Here is a 24,341-nt window from a genome sequence, read left to right as displayed (position 1 = left end):
TTCAAAGGTGGTATGAAACAAATTGCACTGGCCTCCAGTTGGAAGGAATTTATTCTGAGTGAATGACTGGACTGGAACTGCAGAGATGATTCAGTAATTGAGTGAAATTCAGAGTAGTCTACTGTCTTAGAACTGGAAGGACTGCAGTTGTAGTGAGATCTGAGTTTCACAGGCATCATACTGCTGATGAGTTTGACTTTAGGTCACCTCAATCTATGCTGAAGTGACAGAAGTTTCTAAACTGCTGCTGTAACCCCTGTCTAACATTGTAACCCATTCCATTGTGTGGAATCAAGGTCGTACAGTAGGTTTGGCTAATACATTAGTAGGGACTTTTTAAAATCAAACTATACAGATGCAATACGTTTTCGCCTTCACAGTGAGATTTTCTGTTACAGCTGATCTGTTTTTATGAGTGTGTATATCCATCTATTATGGCCGTCCATCCATATATTTATACATCCATCTAGTATCTATTCATCTATCCATTTTCTGTCCATCCATCCATCCATCTATTCATTTATCTGTTTTTTTATGAATCCATCCATCATTCATTTATCTGTTCATCCTTCCATCCTCTAATTTATCTGTTCATCTATTCATTTTTCTGTCCATCCATCCATCCATCTGTTCATTTATCAGTTTTTTTCTATTAATCCATCCATCATTCATTTATCTGTTCATCCTTCCATCCACTAATTTATCTGTTCATCTATTCATTTTTCTGTCCATCCATCCATCCATCCATCCATCCATCCATCCATCCATTTTTCAGTTCATCCATCCATTTATCCATTCATTTACTTATCTATGCATCTTTCCATTTTTCTATCCATCCATCCATCTATCCATTTGTCTGTGCATCCATCCATTATCTATTCTTATATGCATTTTTTCTGTCCATCCATCTGTTTATCTATCCTTCTGTCCATCCATCCATCTAGAGAAGACTGACATTTTCCTCTTAAAATATTCTTAGTTCAGTGTATTTTAATACATTTAGACACATTTGTGAGTTTAATTACTGTTAATGAATTAGGCTATTGCTAAAAATAACTTGTATACAAACTGTATATCACTTGTATACATATTTGATTTCATTAAAACTTCACGTTGTGGATCTTTTGGACCTTTGGACTTATTTGAAATTAAATCAAATTATAGCATGCAGTGTAAACACAGTAGCCTACTTAACATAGCGTTTCTAAGGTAATGGTGAGATATCAGCTGAATGTGCCTTTGTGCTTTTCCGACGATCGCTGATGTAATTGTAGGTTGGGATGAAACAAGGAGATCAACAGTGCAAGTTAATTTATAGACAAACATTACAACATTGTTTACATTGAGCTCGCTCCATCTCTGATCTGTGGATGTGTGGGTCTTCTTCTGTGATTTGGATAAGAAGTGACATGCAGCGATAAGCACCCTCTTGCAGCGGATGACTGTATAGACAGCCTTATCAATGTCTGATTGCATGATTACTGAACGCATTTGTCCTGAAATTGATTAATCAACAATCGATAAGCTTAATTGATCAAAATTATTAATGACAATTAATCGATTTTTGATTAATCATTAACATCCCTACATCCATCCATCCTTCCATCCATCCAGCCATCCATCATCTATTCCTCTATCAGTTTTTTTTCTGCCCATCCATCCATCCATCCATCCATCCATCCATTCATTCCTGTCTCTGTTTCGCTATCTGTCACTCACTCGACGTTGTGTTGATGTAGTGACACTAGGGGTCGCTCTTGGGAGCTCCAAACACCTCTGATCTTTGAGAAAAGGTCAATGGGAATTGGTGAGTGGAATTTGCATGCCACTTCCCCGGACATATAAAAGGAGCTGGCTCACAATCACTTATTCAGATTTTTTCTTTGGAGCCGAGCGGTGTTCATTCACTGAATTCCACTGCCGTTCCATTCACTTCAAGTGTGTATGCTGTTGGATATATGCCACATTTCAGCAGTTCCTCCCCCTCGTGCACGGATAAAGTGCAGAGAACGCCCCTGGGAGCTTCGACAGCTAAAAGAGAGTATATTCTAAAAGAGTATATTCCTCTAAAAGAGTGGGCACTGACAGAGAGCGTCTTTTTAAAGATGCCTTTCCATCTGTGTATAGTTCCTGGTTGTGGTCGTTACCTCTCTGCCTCTGATGGCCACGATCACTGTCTCACCTGTATGGGCCGCAGCCACGCTGAGACAGTGTTCGTGGATGGCTCATGCTCTCACTGCGAGAGCATGACCACTGCAACGTTGCGATCGCGGCTTTCCTTCTTCAAAAGGGGGAAAGCCACATCGTGTAGCCATCATGCCGATCTGCCGCCACATGTTCAGCCCTTGGACGGATCTTGCATTTCTGTGGGCGGGGGTCCCCTTAGAGCAAGTGTCCAGGCGTGTCTTTGTTACGACAGATGCCTCCAAGTTAGGCTGGGGTGCCGTGTGCAATGGGCATGCAGCCGTGGGCTCCTGGACAGGGCTGCGACTGCGTTTGTAAATCAAATGCCTTGAGTTGCTGGCGGTGTTGCTGGCACTGCGGAGGCTTCGGCCATTGATCTACACGGCGACGGTAGCATACATAAACCTCCAAGGTGGCTTACGCTCGTGTCGCATGTCCCGAAGTGAAGACCCCCAGAGATGCGCAGTTGAGTCAGTGCTTTCCTTTCTGCAGGAGAGGCTGGAGAGGCAGCTGTCCCCCTCCACCTTGAAGGTGTATGTGGCTACTATAGTGGCGCACCACAACGCGGTGGACAGTAAGTCCCTGGGGAAGCACGACCTGGTCATCAGGTTCCTTAGAAGTGCTAGAAGGTTGAATCCTTCTAGGCCGTGCCTCATTCCCTTGTGGGATCTATCCGTGGGCCTGCGGAGAGCCCCGTTTGAGCCCCTAGAGTCAGTTAAGCTAAAGGCTCTCTAGTTGAAGACTGCCCTCCTGACTGCGCTCACGTACACCAAGAGGGTTGGGGACCTGCTGGCGTTCTCTGTCAGCAACACCTGTTTGGTCCGGCATACTCTCACGTGGTCTTGAGATCCCGACCGGGCTATGTGCCCAAGGTTCCCACAACCCCTTTTAGGGATCAGGTGGTGAGCCTGCAAGCGCTTTCCCAGGAGGAGACAGACCCAGCCTTGTCGTTGCTGTGTCCAGTGCACACTTTGCGCACCTACTTGGACCGCACGCAGAGCTTTAGACACTCTGAGCAGCTCTTTGTCTGATTTGGGGGACAGAGGATCACCGATTGGATCATGGATGCCATCGCTTTGGCATACCAGGCCCAGGGCGTGCCGCCCCCTTTGGGACTATGAGCACACTCCACTAGGAGTGTGGTGGCCTCCTGGGCCTTGACCAACGGCACCTCTCTAGCAGACATCTGTAGAGCAGCGGGCTGGGCGACGTCCAATACATTTGCGAGATGTTATAATCTCCGGGTTGAGCCGGTTTTGTCCCGTGTGTTGTCAGGTAAGAACAGGTAAGTATGCGGGGCAGCCGGCCAGGTGTACCACTTGCGTAGAGCGCCTTTCCCCTCCCTGAGGGGAAGACGTGCGTTTTTTTCCCCCATGTGAGTTCCCGAGACCAGTGAACCCTGGATGTCTCTCCTCCTCAGCCCTGTGACAGGTGAATCTGGTGGAGAAATTCAATGCTGGGCCCAGTTCATGCGCTAGTATGCCCTGTACTGGGGTAGGTGCTCCACATGTGCTGGTTGCCCTTGGGTAACCCCGTGTGATGTATTTTCGTGGTACGGTTTCCCTGTTGGTAAACCTGCGTCTTCCTTGGCAGAGTCCCCTCTGCCACCGGTAGCCATGTTTGTAGAGCCTCTCCCCTCAATTTAGGACCTACCATGGGGGAATTCTTCCACATGTGATACTGCCGGTCGGTAAGTCCATGTGACATATTCTCCACACGTTACCTCCCCTTCGTCAGGGTGTAGTCTCTGCGGTGTCTTTCCCCTATGGGAAAGGACACCCTCCCTGACGTGGATACATATGGCCCCAGCTGAATGATTTTCCATTTTTGTGGGAGAAAAAAGAAGAGAAGAGGCCTGGCCTGTTTCCACTATGAGTCTGTCTTTTCCCTGGGGTGTGAGGGACCGTACAACATTCGTAGGGCATTGGGGAAGGTTATGTGGGGGCCGAGTGCACTTGCTACGAGGCACACAGTAGCTTGCCTGCACCTGCACCGCCAGTCCACATAACACAGTTCAGCTGGTTGTGCCGTTTTGTATAGGGGCCCCTAGTGTCACCGCATCGACACAACGTCGAGTGAGTGACAGATAGAGAACGTCTTGGTTACTGTCGTAACCTCCGTTCCCTGATGGAGGGAATGAGACATTGTGTCCCTCTTGCCACAACGCTGAGCTACCCCCTGAAATGGCCGGGACCCTGTGTCGGCTCCTCAGCGCCAAACCTGAATGAGTGGTTTCAAGCCAGCTCCTTTTATACCCGTATGTCCGGGGGAGTGGCATGCAAATTCCACTCGCCAATTCCCATGGGCCTTTTCTCAAAGATTAGAGGTGTTTGAGCTCCCAAGAGCGACCCCTAGTGTCACTACATCGACACAACGTCTCGTTCCCTCCATCAGGAAAAGGAGGTTACAACAGTAACCAAGACGTTTTATGTCCATCTGTCCATCCAGCCATCCATCTGTCCATCCACCCATTTATCTATCATTTTATCTATCTATTAATCCAACCATCCATGCATTCTTTTATCTATCATCTATCCATCCATCCATCCATCCATCTATACATCCATCCATCCATTTATCAATTAATCCATCATCTAGTCCTGTATCCATTTTCTGTCCATCTATCCATCTATCCCTCCCTCCATCTATCCATCCATTCCTATATCCATTTTTCTGTCCATCCATCCATCTTTCAAGCCATATATCAGTTCATTTATCTATAAAGGCATTTTACATTTATGCAATGTGGAATGTACAGTACACCACGAAGTTAGAGACAGCAGATGTTTTATATGCTATATTTAAATAAGATTCTTTATATATAGGAATATATGAGGAAAATAAACCATTCCTTTCCTGTTTGCCTTACTTGTTCATCCACAGTGTAGTGAATACTAAGCATACAGTGCATAGTGCATTACTTAGTAAATATACAATCTAAATAAATTTAAGAAGGCACATTTCATTGGGCCAAATCAGATGGAACCTGCATTCTAAGAGCCCAAATGTACTGCAGTGATTTTATAACCTTCACTTAAATTATAAATCAGTGTAGTTTCTTACATTTATTTCTTGATTAGAACAGGCAGGTTAAATTTCACCACCCCTCTCTCGCTCTATATGGACCTGTTTGAAGTGTCTCTTTGATTTAATTTGACTTTAAAGAAAAGGGCTGCTACAGCTGAAATCATCCAGGGAAATGAAGGTAACCTTTTTTTTTTTTTTTTTTTTTTTTTAATCGACACTTCCCCCTGTAGGAGTATCGAGTCTGGCAGGCTTGGAGAGCTACTCCTCTTTTGGCCTCCTTTGGCCACTCTTGTTGTGTCAACACCTCTGGATCTATTGTGTGCTATCTGAGAAACTGTTTACACTTGATGTGCTTGAATGCTGCCAAACTACCACTGGGTGGTTGCAGGTGGGGTTCAGCACTGGCCAACCGATAAGCACATTGACCTGAATGCAAAAATCAATCCTGCAGCCAATGAACCGCACAGGAGAGGCGAGAGGCACTGAATAATTAGCATATCGGCAAATTATTTGGTTGGCATCGAGATGAAGCAGGAAGTGTGATGCAAGCAATACTGAAAATGCTCAAAATGATGACGTTACAGTCAAACCGGATTTACGGGATCAATGAAGTGGTACTCACAGGCTTGCTGTGATGTCCAGTACTTCTGTTATAGCAAATAAAAAATATTTTGTCATTTACTTGGCTATATTTTGTTCCGAAATATGACTTATTTGGCCTTTTGTCCAAAGGAGTTAAGCATATTTGGTCAGTGACCTATCAACAGTGCAGAATTTTATTCTTAGTTTTTTGTGAAACTCAAAAAGTTGTGTCAGATTTAGGACCCCCAATGTTCTGGTCATTCTAACACAAAGGACAAACAAGACTCTCAGTAAGCCTATATTTATTTTCCCTTCCAAAAATTGCCAGAACTAAAAAGTGCTAAAGCAGTGCTGAAGTGCAGCTTGCAAGATATGCAAGATATGACTGGCCATGTTCCATGAGTTCAATGAGTGCTGTTTGCACTTTGTTTGTTTTTGTTTTTGTTTTTTTCATCTTGGATGTTCCGTAGACCATGGTCCATTTAGTCCCAAATACAGTTTCATGTCTGCCAAATACAGCTGAAAGGTGGATTTGCTGTTTTTGTTTTTGGTCAACCAAAGTGCTTTGTCCCTTACTCAGACAAACTAATTGATTGATTAAATTATCATCTCATCATGGTAATTTAGGAAAGTGACATGTCTCTTAGAATGCTTTTATGGTCAAAGATGCTCAGATAGCTTGTAACCACTAGTTTGTTACAATGCTTGATGGATCAGAGTAATAATTGCAAGCTGCTTCTTGTGACAGCTTATCTGTAAAATTGCTGCTGACTTTAATGGAATTGCTTTTCGCTAACAAAGTGACAAAGGTTATTCCGAACACGATGTGATAATTATTCACAGATAATATTCTCTGCTCTATAGCGGCGAGCTGAATAAATCGGAAAGTGTGTGCTGGTGTGAATGTGACTTAAAGCCTGTATAGTCATCAATTCAACATCTAAAATCTAATCTCTAAAGTCTAACCAGTTTGCCCAGATTGGGAGATCAGCTAACCACCTTAGACTGGTTTAAACCTCCTCAAAACCCATCAAAACAGACCAGCCAAACCAGCTTGCCCAGACTGGGAGATCAGCTAACCAGTTTAGACTGGTTTAAACCTCCTCTAAACAGACCAGCTGAACACACCGAAAAGTGTGTGCTGGTGTGAATGTGACTAAAAGACTGTGAAACAGACCAGCCTAACCAGCTTGGTGAGACTTGAAGACCAGCTACCCACCTTAAACTGGTTTTAACCTCTTCTAAAACTATCAAAACAGACCAGCCCAACCAGCTTGGCCAGATTGGAAGACCAGCTACCCACTTTAGACTGGTTTAAACCTCCACTAAAACCATCAAAATGGCTTGGGCAGACTGGAAAACCAGCTAACTACCATAGAATGATTTAAACTTCCTCTAAAACCATCGAAACAGACCAGCCTGACCAGCTCTGCAGGAGTGGGAAACCAGCTAACCACCGTAAACTGGTTTAAACCTCCTCTAAAACCATCAAAGCAAACAAGACTAGCAAGCTTATCTTGGAATAATTTAAGGTATTGCCTGGAGAATGGACAGGCTTTGAACCTTAAGACAGTATTTTGTGTGCATTTTAGAGCATGTACAGTATTAAGCATTTATGTGTCTGTGCTTTTTTGCTCAAAATCCACTCAGATGCCAAAACAGAGGTCAGTACAGGGTCACTGATATCCTTGGGGAGTAGTTATTCCATACAGTGTAAGGCTCGTATTTATTTGCAATGTATTGCACATTGAAATAACTCATCGTAATTTCCGTTTGAAGAATACACAAATGATTCATCTCATATTTTGTCTCTTGCAGGTGATGAATCCACTTCCTGGCTGACCTGAATCATACCTTCAGCAAGGGGAGTGGCTGAGCACCAGACCCCTGACCTCAACCCCTATTGGCTTCACGCTCCAGCTCGTGAGCCTCAGAGCCCTGGATCTCTTGTCACTTTTCCTCTGGACCTTGACGTGGGAGCAGCACCGTAACAGACCGCCCAATGCTGAGGAGGAACTGTCTGTTGGTATTCCTGTGCTTCCTCTTTGAGCAGAGCTCCTGCGCTCCCTTCCAGAGCAGGCCAGGGCAAGAGTGGCCTCACGGCCTGGCGGGGCCCTCAGCGGCAGGGAGGAATGGAGGTTCCAGGGGCTTCCAGAGGGTCAAGAGGGGCTGGGTCTGGAACCAGTTCTTTGTGCTGGAGGAATACATGGGCTCGGACCCACAGTATGTGGGAAAGGTAAGGACTGCTCTGATCAATATGAAGGATTCTAACATCTGCTTTCAAAAAATAATACTTTTTCTTTTTAAGGATTACTTCACTTAAACATAAAAAAATAAAATAAAAAAAAGAAAGTTCAACCGTTTGACTTTCTTTCTTCCATGGAACACAAAAGGAGGATTTAAAAGAATAAAATAAAATAAAGGGTTTATTTGCTAAAATGCAAGTGAATAATGCACTGTATAACACTTTTGCACATGACTTTCTACTGTACTGACAGATCCACCAGTGTAATATATGATGTAATTAAAAAAATAAATTCACCCTACACTTCACAGCAGACACGCTGTAGGCCAGATGATATATCATCAAACATATAATGTGATGTTTATAATGATTGATTATAATGATAAGATGCGATCGTGAACGCAATTGGCGTGTATGCGTGCCGTCATATTGTTTACATTGCAATTCAGAATGGGATTCTGAATTCCTCATACCATAGAAGCATAGACAGTTCTAAAAAACTAGCCCTTCCACTTTCCCAGCCCCGGAAGTGGTGAGAATGAGTGGCAGACGGAATGGAAGAAAGTTCAAGTGGACTAACTAGTTTATATATTCTTTGTTTGACGTCAGAAAACATCACCGCAGCGGTGAATCAAAACAGTCAGATCTGACATAACGGCTTTATACTTTTATTTTATGATTATTTCAATGTTTGTAACATACAAAAAATGAAGACATTGTGTTGTTAAAGAGACTGTTTGAACACCTGATTAATTCCCTTCAGCTGCAGTCCCTCTCTGCTGGTAAACAGCAGCACAAATGCAGATTGCACTGGTTTGACTGTATGCCTCTGAGACCACCCTAGTGCAATCACACTAGTTTGATCATACATCCAATGGGGTTAAGGTGTTTATATGACCACATATGTTGTCAGCTTTTCAAGTATAATTGGTGTAAGACTGTGCATGTCAGCGGGCTCAGTGACAAAACGTTTAATTTTTGGGTGAGCTATTCCTTTAAAGGAATTTTTTTTTTTTTTTTTTTTTTTACTTATATGCTTTGGTGCCACAATGATCAGCCCTGAAACACATATGCCACTGTTCATGGCTGATGTGGGATTTGTCTGTCTCTCCCTTAAATCACTTAATCCAAACCCGCTGCGTATTTTCACTAATCTAAATTAATTAACACATTCCATCCCATATTAAAGGTATTTGGGGAATCAGTCTCTTAGCATTGCTTAAGACAAGTTAATATCACATGAGGATACACAGACATCTGCTATTATATTTCCATTAATTTCACATTTTAAAGATTGTTTTATATATTTATTATTATTATTATTATTATTACTCAGTCACCCTCATGTCAGTCCATGCTTGTATGCTGTTATACTGGTTCTTAAATTTCCCTTTTGTATTCCACAGGAAAAAAATAAAAATAAAATAAACAGCATACATGTGTGAAGCATCATGACTAAATAAACCTTTGTGAGTAAATAATGTTATAATTTTCATTTTTGGGTGAATTATTCCTCAAATAAGTGTTGTTTTTTTTTTTTTTTTTTTTTTTTTTTTTACCACAACAAATACCTTACTGATGGCGAAAAAGTTCTAGAGTTGGACAAACATCAAGAACTGTTAAATCACTGATTTGAAAACTATTACAAACCCAGTTGAGCGAGTGCAAGTCTGAGAGGTTTCATTCTATGAGCAACCACATAAAATTAAGACTTTCTGATTTCTACTTTGCAAAGCTGTCATAGCAAATGTAATCCACATTGTGACTTCTGGCTGAGTGTTTGTACTGTTGCTCCAGAGAAACACTTGACGAGTATGAAGGAAAAGACATATCTTGATGTGTTCATGGTAAATACATCAACACTTATTGGAATCGATGAAATCCACCCACAAGGCAATACAAACTGGGAGATTTTGTCATTAATTCTAATAACAATGCAGCTGACAGGGAAAATAATGTAATTTTTCCATTGTGTTGCATGTTCATGAAACTGTCGTCAGGTAAAAATTGGCTTTTAGCATGATGCACACATTTTGGTGGAATGCCTGTATGCACTGACAGAGAGCTTTAATCACAAAGCATTCATATTCAACGATGCATTTCAAGCATGCACTCAAAACCACACAACACATGATGCCACGATCTAATTTCCATGCAGAAACCTGGTAGAGTCTTCCACACAGCACATGCCACAGCCTTTAGCACATCATAACCAGACCTGATCTTTTCACACACTTAATTAATAAAACGAGACATTTCAGAATGGTTATTTTTTTGTAATTGTAAGATTAATATCTGATGGTCTTGTTTCAAGTACTGCCAAAAAAGCAACAACAACAACAACAAAAAGGCCATATAAACCCTATTGAAACAAGCAAAAAAAAAAAAAAAAAAAAAAAGCTTAATTTTATGACCCTTTAAATTGTTTAGTGGCTTGATATATATGCTAGTTTAAAAAAAAAAAAAAAAAAAAAGATGTTCACCAAGTCATTTCTTTCTTACACAATTTATTTATTTAGTTGTTAATTTAATAATAATAATAATAATAATAATAATAATAATAATTATTATTATTATTATTATTATTATTATTATTATTATATTTTAATGCTATATTTGTGTTTTGCTTGTTTCAAGAGGGGCATGTTTTAAAGTCAAATGAGACCCATTTGTACAAATTTCCTGAATCAAGGCAAGTCTTATTGTTAAAACAAGACTGTTTATCTCTATATTCACATATAAATAAATAATAAAGACTACTGATAACACTTCACCATAAATGTCACCACAACAAAAAGTTAAAATGTCACTCAAAAAGGCATTTAAATATTATTGCAAGAAAACAAGACCAAGATGCTTTTTAAGAATATGTTTTTTGAATTTATATCTACATGTTTCGAGGAAGGGGAGTACACACAACAAATATCCCACAGTGTCTCTTCTTAGTAGTGATTACGGCATCACTTTGTGCCAAATTAATCTTAAAACAGATTGCTTCGTCCCCTGCCGAGCTGAGCACCTCACTTCATCTAACATTTAGAGAGGATTTTCCCTTTAATGAAGTATGAACTCGTACCCTCCACCCGTAATGGGGAAAATCAAATAATACATCCTATATGTCACTGCCTGCACACGGAATGACAAATTCACTTAAGCATTTGTATAATTTTATCACTTGCTTTTTCATTCAAAACGAGGAATAGGATGTTCTTCACATTTTGCAATTTATTTTTCATTGTTAGCTACAAATAAATGTGAATTTACAGAGAGAAGAATGAGAAACAAAGGAAAAAATGACAGAACAATGGAAAGCTCAGGGCCAAAATATGTCAGCCGACACAACTTGCTTCACAGATGAATACTTTGCCACCTTCGGCGGTGTCTGCTTTGCATACTTTTCAGAGCAGTTTGTGTAAGACGTCATAATCAGGACAATGAGCCAAAATGCCAGCAAAACTGATTATTATAAAACAGAATGAATAAATAAACAAGGAAATGCTGCAATGCTCATTCAATGAGTCCTGAGACCTTAACAGATCACAGCTGGGGTTTAGAGGTAAAGGAAATGCAATGAAGTGTTTTTGGATTTGTTTTGTTTGTTGAACCAGGGACTGGCTTTTGTCTATTTTGGATTAATGAATTCAAGACTCTAACATTTGTTTACGGCTTTGTGACACAGAAAGAGGGGAGCTGGATCAGTTTCTTGGCACGGTGTCAAAGGAATAAACAAAATGGGGGAAAAACCGAGCGGAGAGAACAATGCTTGCATTTTTTTAGACTTCTAAGTCAGGCATAAACTGCACTTGGGACATCATTTGTTTCGATTGTTCCATTGTGGTGTCACAATGTTCCACAGTCTGCTTCCATTAGGCTTATCTAGTTGTGCAAACTATACATTTTGTTTTTGCTTAGATTAGTGTTTCTGAAATACCACGAAGTATAAGCCCTTTCACAACCTGTTAGAAAACTTGACCTGAATATATCAGATTTGTTTATGATGAAGATATACTGTACATTTAGCATATGAATGTACTTGCTAGTAGTACTTGCTAATGCATACATCACTATATCTACTGCTCATTCTTAGCTTTATGAATCTGATGCAAGGGCTCATTTAAACATTTTACTATAACTACATTTTTTGCTGAATGATATGCATGCAGTTTCCTGGTGAAATGAACACTGGTGTCACTACTACAACAAGGCCTTTTATTCCCTTGCACATGTAAAATGGCAGATTTTCAGTTCATAAACACTTTTCACCCTGTTCCTAACACAATGCTTTCTTATGACATTTAAACACTTTTTAAAAACATGTTGGAACATGATGAAATTGCACAGTAGTTTAACTGATGGAGTGCTTCACTTGCGATGCAAGGGACACGTGAGCCAAAATTGTCATTGAAGTACCAAAGATTATGTGGTTGCTTCATTAACTGTGTTTTACATGTCATATTTGCTACAGTAGAAATCGAGGTTACAGTGAGGCACATACAATGGAAGTGAATTGGGACAGTTTTTTGGAAAGTTTAAAGGCAGAAAAGGGAAGCTTATATGTTTATAAAAGCACTTACCTTAATTCTTCTGTTATAACTTGTGTATTATTTGAGCTGTAAAGTTGTTTTAATAGTCATTTTTACATTTGTTTTAGGGTTTATGGCATTATGTCGTCATGGCAACAAAGTTGTAACATTTACTAATACTCCTTTAACCTTAAAGACCCTTAACCTTATGTTTCAGAGCAAATTTAACTCGCCTCTGTGTGGAGCGCTCCTATTGTTCTGTTGTTTTTGTTTGTTTGTTCTGTGTTTAGTAATCTTTTTCCAGTCAGTTTTACCAGAGACGAACTGCTGAACATTCGACAGCTTATGCCAGACAGTTTTTTCCCAGTTTTTGAATATTCAGACGTTTTGCTGGATATTTTAGTCGGAGGTGTGGCTGCGTTGTTTAAACATGCTAGGAGACACAGGCAAGGGAGACGAGCCGGTGCGCTGGTCAAACTCCATCGGCGCGGCTTTCGAACAACCCTGCCGAGAATTCATCTTACGAATCTCCGCTCTCTTCCTAACATAACGGACAAACTACATCTCCTCACCCGCACAAACAAGAACTTTTCAACCTCTGCTGCCTTGTGCTTCACAGAAACCTGGCTGAGTGAAGCCATTCCGGACAGCGCATTACATCTGCCGGGCTTTCAGCTGTTCAGAACGGATCGCATCGCGGAGTAAACGGGGAAAATGAGAGGTGGTGGAACATGCTTTTACATCAATGAAAGTTGGTGTACAGATGTAACAACGTTAAAGAGGATGTGCTGTCCTAATTTGGAAGTGCCCTTTATTAACTGTAAGCCTTGCTACTCGCCACGGGAGGTTTTATTTTTTTTTTTGAGTGTGTATATCGTGCCAAATGCGTGTTTGAATGCGGCGCTGCAACAGCTGGCTGATCAAATCACAGACAAGGAACAACAATACCCGGACTCAGTTATTATTATTCTTGGGGATTTTAACAAAGCAGATCTCACATGTGAACTGCCCAAATACAAACAGCACATTACATGCCCCACCAGAGACAGGAACATACTGGATCATTGCTACACAACAATAAAGGATGCATATCGCTCTGTCCCTAGAGCAGCTTTGTGACTCTCTGATCACTGTCTGGTTCATCTTCTTCCGACCTACAGGCATAAATTAAAATCAACTAAGCCAGTAGTAAGGACTGTAAAAAGATGGACCAATGAAGCAGAGCGGGAACTACAAGCCCGTTTCGATTGCACGGATTGGAGTGTTTTGAGGCTGCAGCCACAGACCTGGATGAGCTCACAGATACTGTTACGTCATATATCAGTTTCTGTGAGGATATGTGCATTCGTACTAGAACTTATTTATTGTTCAACAAAGACAACCTGTGGTTTACAGCAGAGCTCAGGCAGCTTCGTCAGGCCAAAGAGAATGCTTACAGGGGTGGGGATAATGTCTTGTACAATCAGGCCAGGAACACACTGAACAAGGAAATCAGAGTGGCTAAAAGAAGATACTCTGAGAAGCTGAAAAACAAGTTTTCAGCTAACGACCCTGCATCAGTGTGGAGTGGCATGAAACAACTCACAAATTACAGGACTCCTACCCCCAACCCTGTGGTGGACCAACAACTGGCTGACGACAAGAATGTGTTCTACTGCAGATTTGAAAGGCCCAATCTCACACCCCACACCCACTCTGACCTTCACTTCACACAAACACCAACACCTCCTGCAACCCCCCTCCTCCCCCCTCCTGCTACTCAACCTGCACTTAAGATCTGTGAAGATGATGTGAGCCGCGTCTTTCGGAAACAAAAGACGAGGAAAGCTTCAGGCCTAGATGGCGTCTCACCAGTGTGTCTTCGATCCTGTGCTAACCAGCTGGCCCCCATCTTCACACAAATCTTCAATAGATCACTGGAGCAGTGTGAATTCCCATGCTGCTGCAAACGTTTAATCATTATTATTGTCCCAAACAAACCAAAAATCACAGGACTTAATGACTACAGACCTGTCGCCCTGACGTCTGTGGTCTTGAAATCATTTGAGAGACTGGTGTTGGCCCACCTGAAGAACATCACTGGACCCTTTCTAGATCCCCTTCAATTTGCTTATCGAGCAAACAGGTCTGTGGATGATGCAGTCAACATGGGATTGCATCATATCCTGCAACATCTGGACAGACCAGGGACATATGCAAGGATCCTTTTTGTGGACTTCAGTTCGGCTTTCAACACCATCATTCCAGCTATACTCCAGAATAAATGACACCAACTCTCTGTTCCCATGTCTATCTGTCAGTGGATTACTAGCTTTCTGATAGACAGGCAGCAGCTTGTGAGACAGGGGAAACTCACTTGCAGCACCTGTACAGTCAGCACTGGTGCCCCCCAGGGATGTATGCCCTCCCCACTACTCTTCTCCCTCTACACCAATGACTACATTGCCAAGGACCCCTCTGTCAAGCTCCTGAAGTTTGCAGATGACACCACTGTCATCGGCCTCATCCGAGACGATGAGTCTGCAGAACAGAAGGGAGGTTGAACAGCTGGGTGTCTGGTGCAGTCAAAACAACCTTGAGCTAAATACGCTCAAAACGGTGGAGATGATTGTGGACTTTAGGAGGAACACCCCAACACTGACCCCCCTCACCATTCTAAACAGCACTGTGGCAGCAGCGGAGTCATTCAGGTTCCTGGGCACTACCATCTCACAGGACCTGAAGTGGGAGACACACATTGACTCCATTGTGAAAAAGGCCCAGCAGAGGTTGTACTTCCTTCGCCAGTTGAGGAAGTTCAACCTGCCACAGGTCCTGCTGATACAGTTCTACTCAGCAGTCATTGAGTCTCTCCTCTGCACTTCAATAACTGTCTGATTTGGTTCAGCTACGAAATCAGACATCAGAAGACTACAAAGGACAGTTCGGACTGCTGAGAGGATTATTGGTTGCCCCCTGGCCCCCTTCAAGAACTATACACTTCCAGAGTGAGGATAAAGGCTGGACAAATTACTCTGTACCCCACTCACCCTGCCCATTAACTTTATGAACTGTTGCCTTCAGGCCGACACTTCAGAGCTCTGAGCACCAGAACCGTCAGGCACAGCAACAGTTTTTTTCCCTCAGGCTATCCATCTCATGAACAGTTAAATTGTCCCATTGAGCAATAACTATGTGCAATACACAGCTTAGTATTTTTTTTAAATATTTATCCAACACATCCAACCTCTTCTGCCATTTCATTCCTCTGAAAAAAAAAATAATAAAAAAAATAAAATATTTGCACTGTACATAACAGATTTGTATTTGCACTGTACATAACAGATAACAGATTTGTATTAGATTTCACAACGTATGTGTATGTGTGTATGTGTGTGTCTGTGTGTGTGTATGTACGTATGTGTATAACTATTTTTTATTTTTTAATAAAAAAATATTTTTGCATTGTTTTTGTATTGTTTTACACTGGAAGCTCCTGTCACCAAGACAAATTCCTTGTATGTGTAAGCATACTTGGCAAGAAAGCTGATTCTCATTCTGATTCTGATTCTGATTCTGATCAAGCACGAATATGAACAAACCCCTAAACCTAAGTATTAAACTTACTCACATAACCCCTCCCACACTGTTTGTGCTACAGACATGAAGTTGAGGAGAAGTATCCTATAACTATTTAAAGTGATAAGGCAATTTTTGCTTGGTGGGTGATAAAACGGGTCAAAAATCCTATAGACCTTCACTTGAAGCGGTTTTACCTTTTCTTCAGAATATGTTCAGTAAATATGATCTAATCAAAATGTTGGAAATAAATGACCTTGTAGTTAAAGTGGTGTGCATTGAATTGTGCCAGTGCTAAACTGATTTCATTATAAAAACTAATATTGAATCAAAAAAAAAAAAAAAAAAAAAAAATGTTTTTGAAATTGATAACTTGGACCAAATAATAAAGAAAAGCTAGGCAAAAGGTGACTACTTTGAAGATGCTAAAATATAACACAGTTTTGATTTATTTTGGATTTTGTTTAGTCACAACAAAATTCCCATAGTTCCATTTATGTTATTCCATAGTTTTGATGGCTTTATTAATATTCTAAAATGTGAGAAAAAAAGAAAAAAAGAAAAAAAAAAAAAAAAATATATATATATATATATATATATATATATATATATATATATATATATATATATATATATATATATATATAATAAAGAATGAGTGTTTCAAAACTTTTGACCAGTAGTGTATATATATATATATATATATATATATATATATATATATATATATATATACAGTTCAGTTGAGCACTGGCAAAATTCAATGCACACCACTCTATATATATATATATTATGATATTAACATTTCTGTGATTATAAAATATGCATTCCAAGCAAAGGAGTTGATTGATTGGCACAATGTATGCTATAGCATGGGTAGATTCTTTATTTTTGGTACGTATTTATGCACAAACTGTGAACATAAGGACATGAGGGCCTCCAGATACCGAAGCGAGCTTACGACACATCAGCACTTTATCGTTTATTACAGAGGAATAAAAGCCTCATTGAGCCTTTGGGAATACCACAATAAACCACACTTCTATGATTAAATAATGCACTACCGTCCCTGGTGTTGAGCAATGGCTGTTCCAAGGAAAAACGGCAATGGTTCTGCTCACTGTAAATCAAGTTTTCACTCTCTTCCTCTCTCTCTCTCTCTGTCCTGGTTTAGCCTTTCAATCACCATTAAACCACACTTCCTCCATATGTTATGACCGGCCACAATTCATCTCTTTCCTCAATCTTCTAAGCTAATAACGTAATAAAGGCTATACATAATCTCAAAGACACAGGACGGTGGGTTTAAGTGACTTAACTTTATGATGCAACTTTCTTTACAACATCATTAGCAAAAGTGCCATATGTCAACCATCATTTTCAACATTTAAAAGCTGTGATTTTGAAATCAAATCAACATATACGAAAGTAATTTTATTGTTCTTAATGCATGTTTCTGGTCTTACTGTGCACAGTTCAGCACTCTTAATCACTCCCTCCAACTACCTGGCTCCATTCTGGTATTTAATGCTCACTTTTCACAATCCAACCAATTTCTGATGGATAAAATCAAGTTGGATATTCTGTTTTACTCAGAAATATCAGATTACGGAATTGAAATGGTTTACAAACAGTGATGCTTGTTGGCTTTTTTTATGCTAAAATACTTCCTCCTGTCCTGGCTTAATATGCAAAGTCAACTATAAGTAAGCCATTTCTTTTTTTTTTTTTTTTTCAAATTAACTGTGGCTTTGTGGCACTACTAAAACAACCAACGGCGTGAGTTTGGGGTGGGATTGTCTGTTTGCTGAGCATTGGCAGATGGGGGAGTGTTTGTGAAAATCTGTTTCAAAACAATCATTGTTTTTGCAGTTCCATTTGGTGATGCTAGTAGTGCAGAAATTATATATATATATATATATATATATATATATATATATATATATATATATATATATAAAACGATATTAACATTACTGTGATTATAAACTATGCATTCCAAGCAAAGGAGTTGATTGATTGGCACAATATATGCTATAACAGGGTAGATATTCTTTATTTTTTGTACGCATTTATGCACAAACTGTGAACATAAGGACATGAGGGTCTCCATATACTTCACGAAAAGTCAATCTTGAGCTTGATCGCATTCACCTCATATCAAAGGATTTGCAATCTTTGATGAACACGAAAGACTCATCAGGAGATGCAAGCGGATTAAGGGTTTATACTGTATTTGCAAAGACCCAACCGACTGGGCTTTGTCTGTGTGTGTGTCCATTACCCAGCAAGCTTTGGTTTGAAAGTCTCAGAAAAGGCATTCATTTTAATCGGTCACAATATGGATACTGCACTGAAAATAGGAAGTAGCTGCGTTTGCATTATCAGCGACAAGCCCAATTCGGGGGTTGCATTTTTCCTTCTAACATTATATTTTTCCTTCACTGAGGGTTAGGTTTGGGAATTGAGTTATGTGGTACAGTTTATAAAATATGCATTCATCTTCACTGTATTACAGTTGAAAACAATTTGCTTCACAAATTCACTTTTGGTTGCCTCCAAATACATTACTACCGGAAAATGGAGCTCACATGTGCCTATATGCCCAGCAACACTTAACGTTTGTCCACTGGGGGTAGTTTTTCAAATTTTGGTAAGCAAAGATCAATTTAAGCTAAAGAAAGGTCTACCTGCTTCCGATTACACTGTGAGATCAGTCTGACATTTATGGTGCTTTAATGCTATATTTTTGTCATTTTTTGGAGCTTGACAGTCATGATTTCCATGAACTTTTGTTGTATGGAAAAGTGTTGTGAGAAGATTCTCCAAAAAAATCTCCTTTTGTGTTCCATAGAAATAATAACAGCATGCAGGTTTGGAACAACATGAAGGTGAGTAAATAATACAAGAATATACATTGTTGGGTGAACTAGTCCTTTAAATTCATAAAAAGCATCCATCGGAAAGGTCTCTCATTTAAATACAATCAAGCATGTTGGTTAGAAAGGGCATCTTTTGTACAGCTTGTTTACGTGAGCACGATCTGGCTGACAGGTTGACACTTACACCTCGCTCCCATTTTGTTATTGATTCCCATGTCTACCTCCCATTCTCAGATTAATTCCATGCAATGACTCTGCAACCTCATCTCTCAGAGGCAAGACATCATTACTGCTAAAATCTTTTCAAAACAACTCATGGAGTCATGGATCTCTGTAAATGTGAACCAAGAGGTTTTGTTTACAGGGAGATAATGCAAAGAAGAGAATATGCTGTTATGAAACAGATAAGCTTTTGGCACAAAATGATGTAAAACCAACCTACTTAAGAATACTTTTTTATTTTTTATTTTTTTATTTTGTGTGTGCATTAACAATATAAAACTGGATGAATGGATGGATGGATGGAACATTTGAGTTTGCATCCCCCCCTTTTTTTTTTTTTTTTTTTTTTTTTTTTTTTTTTTTAGCATTACATCTCCTTGACTCTTAAAATGGTGTGTTGCTTCATTGATGATCAATGAATGATTTTGTCTGTTGCAATAGTTGAGCATGAAATTTAAATGTTTCTATTTTTGTTGTTTTTGGTCAATAATTGACTGTAAAAAATAGAAAGGGTATTGACAGAGACATTATTCAATGTCAAATGGGTTGCATGAATCTCGTCTTTGGACATTACACGGAACGAGGCAAAAAGATAAAAGATCGATCTTCGTATTTAAGAATCAATATAGAGATTGCTCAAATACATATTGCGATTCTCATCAGAAAAATCGATAATTTTATCCAGCCCTAGTATTTTAGATTTTTTTTTTAAATTACACACATCACCTTTGAAGACAAAATACTCTCAGTATAAAATCATTACACAATAATATTCACAATCACCCATCTCTTCATTTCAATCAAGCTGTCGTTTTAAATGGTCCCTGAGCAGAAGGGTTAAACCAACCCTTTACATGTCTTACACACTTCATAAATACGCTACAGAAAGAACACTAAGTTCCATAATGCATAACAGACCGCTGCTCTCTCCAGTTATCAGCGTCAAATCAGTGTTCTCCCCAAGCTCAATGGGGGATCCGGTGGCTGCTCAGCGCCGTTTTGTTGCCGGCCTGACGCAATTCACGGGTATCGTTCCAGGTGGGCATCTACAGCAGAGCTCACCGAGGGGACAGCCATCCTCGCCGCTACAGTCCCCACCTCTGAGGACACTGGAGTATTTGACAGCTGACAAGAAATTTCGATCAACTAACTTGGTGATTCATACTGGCGGTCATCCACTGGTGGACTAGCAGACGGCAGAACTATCATTAACAGGGAGTCCTGATGCGACAATGACATTATTTTCAATGGTTCCAACGAGCAACAACAGTAACTTTACGCTTGTGGGTCCACACAACATTCAACCAAGTAACAAAGACAGTAGGAACACATTGTACAAACATATGTACAATAAAAACAAGCGTGGGGTAGTAAACAAAGCAATCCAAAAGAACTGGAGGTGGAAAGTCTTTCAAACAGTAAACAATTCTATAATTATTTGGGATCCGAAAGCAAAACCAAATGGTATATTAGGTGGACACCTAAATATATGAAGTTTAAAATTAAAAAGCGATCAGATAAATCATATACTATTAGAGTCTAATTTAGATTTCCTCTGTTTATTAGAAACTTGGCTTCATGATAACTCTCTATCCCCTGCTCTAAAAGTTCCAGGTTATGATATTCACAGGAGGGATTGAACTGAAACTAAAGGAGGTGGAATTATGATTTATGTGAGAGATACTACCCATTGTAATGAGATTCAATGGCAAAATCCTAATGATCTAAAATGTATAGGCTTAAACATGATTCTATCACCTCAGATGTCCTTCGCGCTTATAGTCATTTATAGACCACCTTCTTCAAACGTTAGCTTCTATGATGAACTCAAGAAGGTATTATGTCAATGTGATTTTAAGAAAGAAGTCATTGTTCTAGGTGATTTTAACTTAAACTGGGAAGACAAGTCTTCATGGAAAAAGCTAATTATTGATGGTTTTAATCTGGCTCAAATGGTGAAACGCCCAACACGATTAAAAAACAGCACCAGTACCTAGATTGACCTAATATTTAGTAATAGACCTGAAAGAATTACAAAGTCACATAATACGGTCACACAACTGGGCTGTCAGACCATAATATGGCGCTTATTTCAAGAAAATTAACTCGCAAGCGATTTACTTCACATGCTGGTAATAAAGAATTATTTGGCATCCTGAAAAATAATCAAGAGGACTTTAAAGTAGCCATAAAAAACATAAACTTGGAAGATTTACTATCCAAAAATAATCTAGAAATAGTAAGTCAAACCATTACAGAAAAATTACAACTTATAATCAGTGAATTTTCAAACAAGATGAAATGTAAGAACAAGAAACAGTCCCTCCCCTGGGTGAACGATAATATCAAAAAATTAACGAAGGAACATGACAACGTTTTAAAAATAGCAACAAAATCAAAGAAGTCCCATGATCGTCCTCCGCCACCCGGATTGAGGCGAGTCACAACGCCACCACGAGGACTTAATTGGGTATTCGCAAATTGGGAAAAAAAAAAAATAGAAGTCCCATGATAGGAATAAATTTGTTATGTTAAGAAACAAGGTAATAAGAGTACTAAGAAAAGCAAAGGCGGACTTCTTCATCACAATCATTGAAAAATCTCATGGTTATTCGAAAACTATGGAGTCAGATTAAAAAACTGACTGGTCAAAACAATATTATAACAAAGCCAGTTGAATTAAAGATTAGTGACACAATCTTTCAGAGTCCGACTGATGTGGCACAGGCCCTCAATCATTATTGTGTTGAGTCAGTGGCTACTATAGCCCAAAATATCACAGTACAACAAAGTAATGCATGTATTGTCAATACTAGTGAGACAACGCTAGTACTAAGACCAGTAACTGAGACAGAGGTTGCAAAAGTAGTTGTATCTCTCAAGTCTTCAAGGGCCAAGTATGTCTATGGCATGGACACAGTCATGCTGAAAGAGATCAACTCCTCAATAGTTAATTCATTATTGCACATTATTAATATCTCCTTGGGTCAATGGAGATTCCCTAACTCATGGAAGCCTGCAGTGTGGCTCCTATATTTAAAGGTGGCGACCCTCTTCTGACCTCCAATTTCAGGCCCATTAGTATATTGCCCATTGTATCAAAGGTATTTGAAAATCTGATTGTCAAACAAATCACTGATCATCTTAACAATTGCTCCTTTCCATTACATCCAATGCAATTTGGATTTAGGGCAAATAACTCGACAGAAACTGCTATATGCTACTTTATAGAAAAGGTTAAGGCATCAATGGACAAAGGCGGGGTTGTGGAGGCTGTATTTCTTGATTTAAAGAAAGCATTAGACACTGTTAATCATAACATCCTTTTGTATAAACTACTCAATTTTAATTTATCTACAGAGTTTGAAAACCTTATCAAATCATATCTCTCCTCCCACTCCCAATTGGTGTCCCGCAGGGTTCTATACTGGGCCCAATCCTGTTCAGCATGCACATTAATGACTTGCCTTCTGTGTGCGAACAATGTAACATCTAAATGTATGCTGATGATACAGTTATTTTTACTCACGGTAAAACAAGTTAACAGATGTTATGGTAAAGGTTACATCCTGGCTTAACCAATGTTGTCTGTAATTGAATGTATCAAAAACAGTTTGTATGTTCTTCTCCAAAGGATACAACACTGATGTAGATCAAGATATTCTCATCTCAGGACAGAGACTACAAGTTGTTTCAGAATACGAATATCTAGGAGTACATTTAGATTCCAACCTTAGCTTCAAAACCCACATAAAAAGGGTCAGTAATAAGGTAAAATTCAGTTTGGCAAATTTCAGGTATGTACTTTCAATCAATGATTCTTTCCCACATCACTTATTGTTTGATAAATCTTAAAACCACTGGAATCATTATACAAACAAGCAATTAACATTTTAGATAAGAAACTTCATTTAGTCAGGCTGTTTTTTTTCCTTCAGAGCATCACATCAGTGGAATGCAATACCACAATCAATTAGAGAATCCCCATCTTATTATTCATTAAAGTACAATTTGAAGAAATGGCTCAACAATGGCTCAATGATCAACAATGTCGACACTGATGTTGTCTCCTATCATCTATAACGAGACCATATTCATACTATATTTTTATAATTTAAGTGTATTATATATGTGATATTTAACTGTATTTAACTGAGTTGTATATGCTTTTTATCTGTTTTTTTTTTTTTTTTTTTTGAAGGCCTAATAACATCAGGCAAAGGGACTGACAATAAAAATTTGCCTTCTGGCTAACTCGGATACATTTATTTATTTGAATGTTGATTAATGTACATGTCCCTTTTTAAATAATAAACAAAATAAATAAATAAATGACTATAGAGAATTTCCTCAGTGACCTGTACAATAATCAAGGTTACCATGTACATAGACCCGGCAAGACACACTGCAATTATCCATTCAGTCTCTTCACCAAGCATGTCTAAAGCATTAACAGAGTTTTTGAGTACCATGGCCATGGATTATCTAACTCTGCATCAATCTAGAAATGTGTTCCTTGTACAGCCTGAACATAACTCTGGTGTTTACAATGCTTCAAGTAGAACATTGTGTAGAAACAGTACAGAACATCATTGCTGATATAGGGTTGCTTTTTTTTTTTTTTTTTTTTTTTTTTTTTTTGCAGTGAGTATCCAAATGAAAAGGATTATATTAATTGAGAGAGATAATTGTATACCAGCATGCTCACTCTAGTTTCCAGAATGCAACCACACACACAAGCCCTCAAGTAATTATTGACCTTGCCTGGATCACAAGTGTTTAATCTACTCTAAATTTGTTACAAGCCAGTTTGGACCTTTTCTGAATTCCTCATCTCATGTTGAGTTTGCTAAATGTCAGGAACCAGTAGCAGATAGGCTAATAATGGATTTTGTGTTGGGGAGCTTGTCTTATACTGGACAGTCTTTCCCTGTATGTCTCATGACATAGCTTGTTTAAAACAAAGAGGTCAGCTTCACTGTGTGAATTTAATGAGACTTAAACATGACTGGAAATGTGCACTTGATAAGACTGTTTGGAGTCCCATAGTGCATACTTTATGCAGTAGAGATGTAACACAAATCACACTGCTGATTTACACAAGTCAATGTGAATAAA

At 39.3% G+C, this 24,341-nt stretch overlaps 1 protein-coding gene across 1 annotated transcript in view; it reads left to right on the top strand.

Annotated features, from left to right (window-relative positions):
* Positions 1-24,341, top strand: part of LOC127427319 (cadherin-12-like) — a 250,633-nt gene that overhangs the window by 89,646 nt on the left and 136,646 nt on the right. Inside the window, exon 2 of the mRNA XM_051674865.1 lies at positions 7,612-8,029. Coding sequence (XP_051530825.1) covers positions 7,796-8,029 — 234 coding nt within the window. The 5' untranslated portion in view covers positions 7,612-7,795. The remainder of the gene's footprint in view (positions 1-7,611; positions 8,030-24,341) is intronic.

This window comes from Myxocyprinus asiaticus, chromosome 36 (genome assembly GCF_019703515.2).
Source record: "Myxocyprinus asiaticus isolate MX2 ecotype Aquarium Trade chromosome 36, UBuf_Myxa_2, whole genome shotgun sequence".
NCBI classification, from domain to species: domain Eukaryota; kingdom Metazoa; phylum Chordata; class Actinopteri; order Cypriniformes; family Catostomidae; genus Myxocyprinus; species Myxocyprinus asiaticus.
Note: the sequence above shows the minus strand (reverse complement) of the source record. Positions and strands in the feature narration are given on the sequence as shown.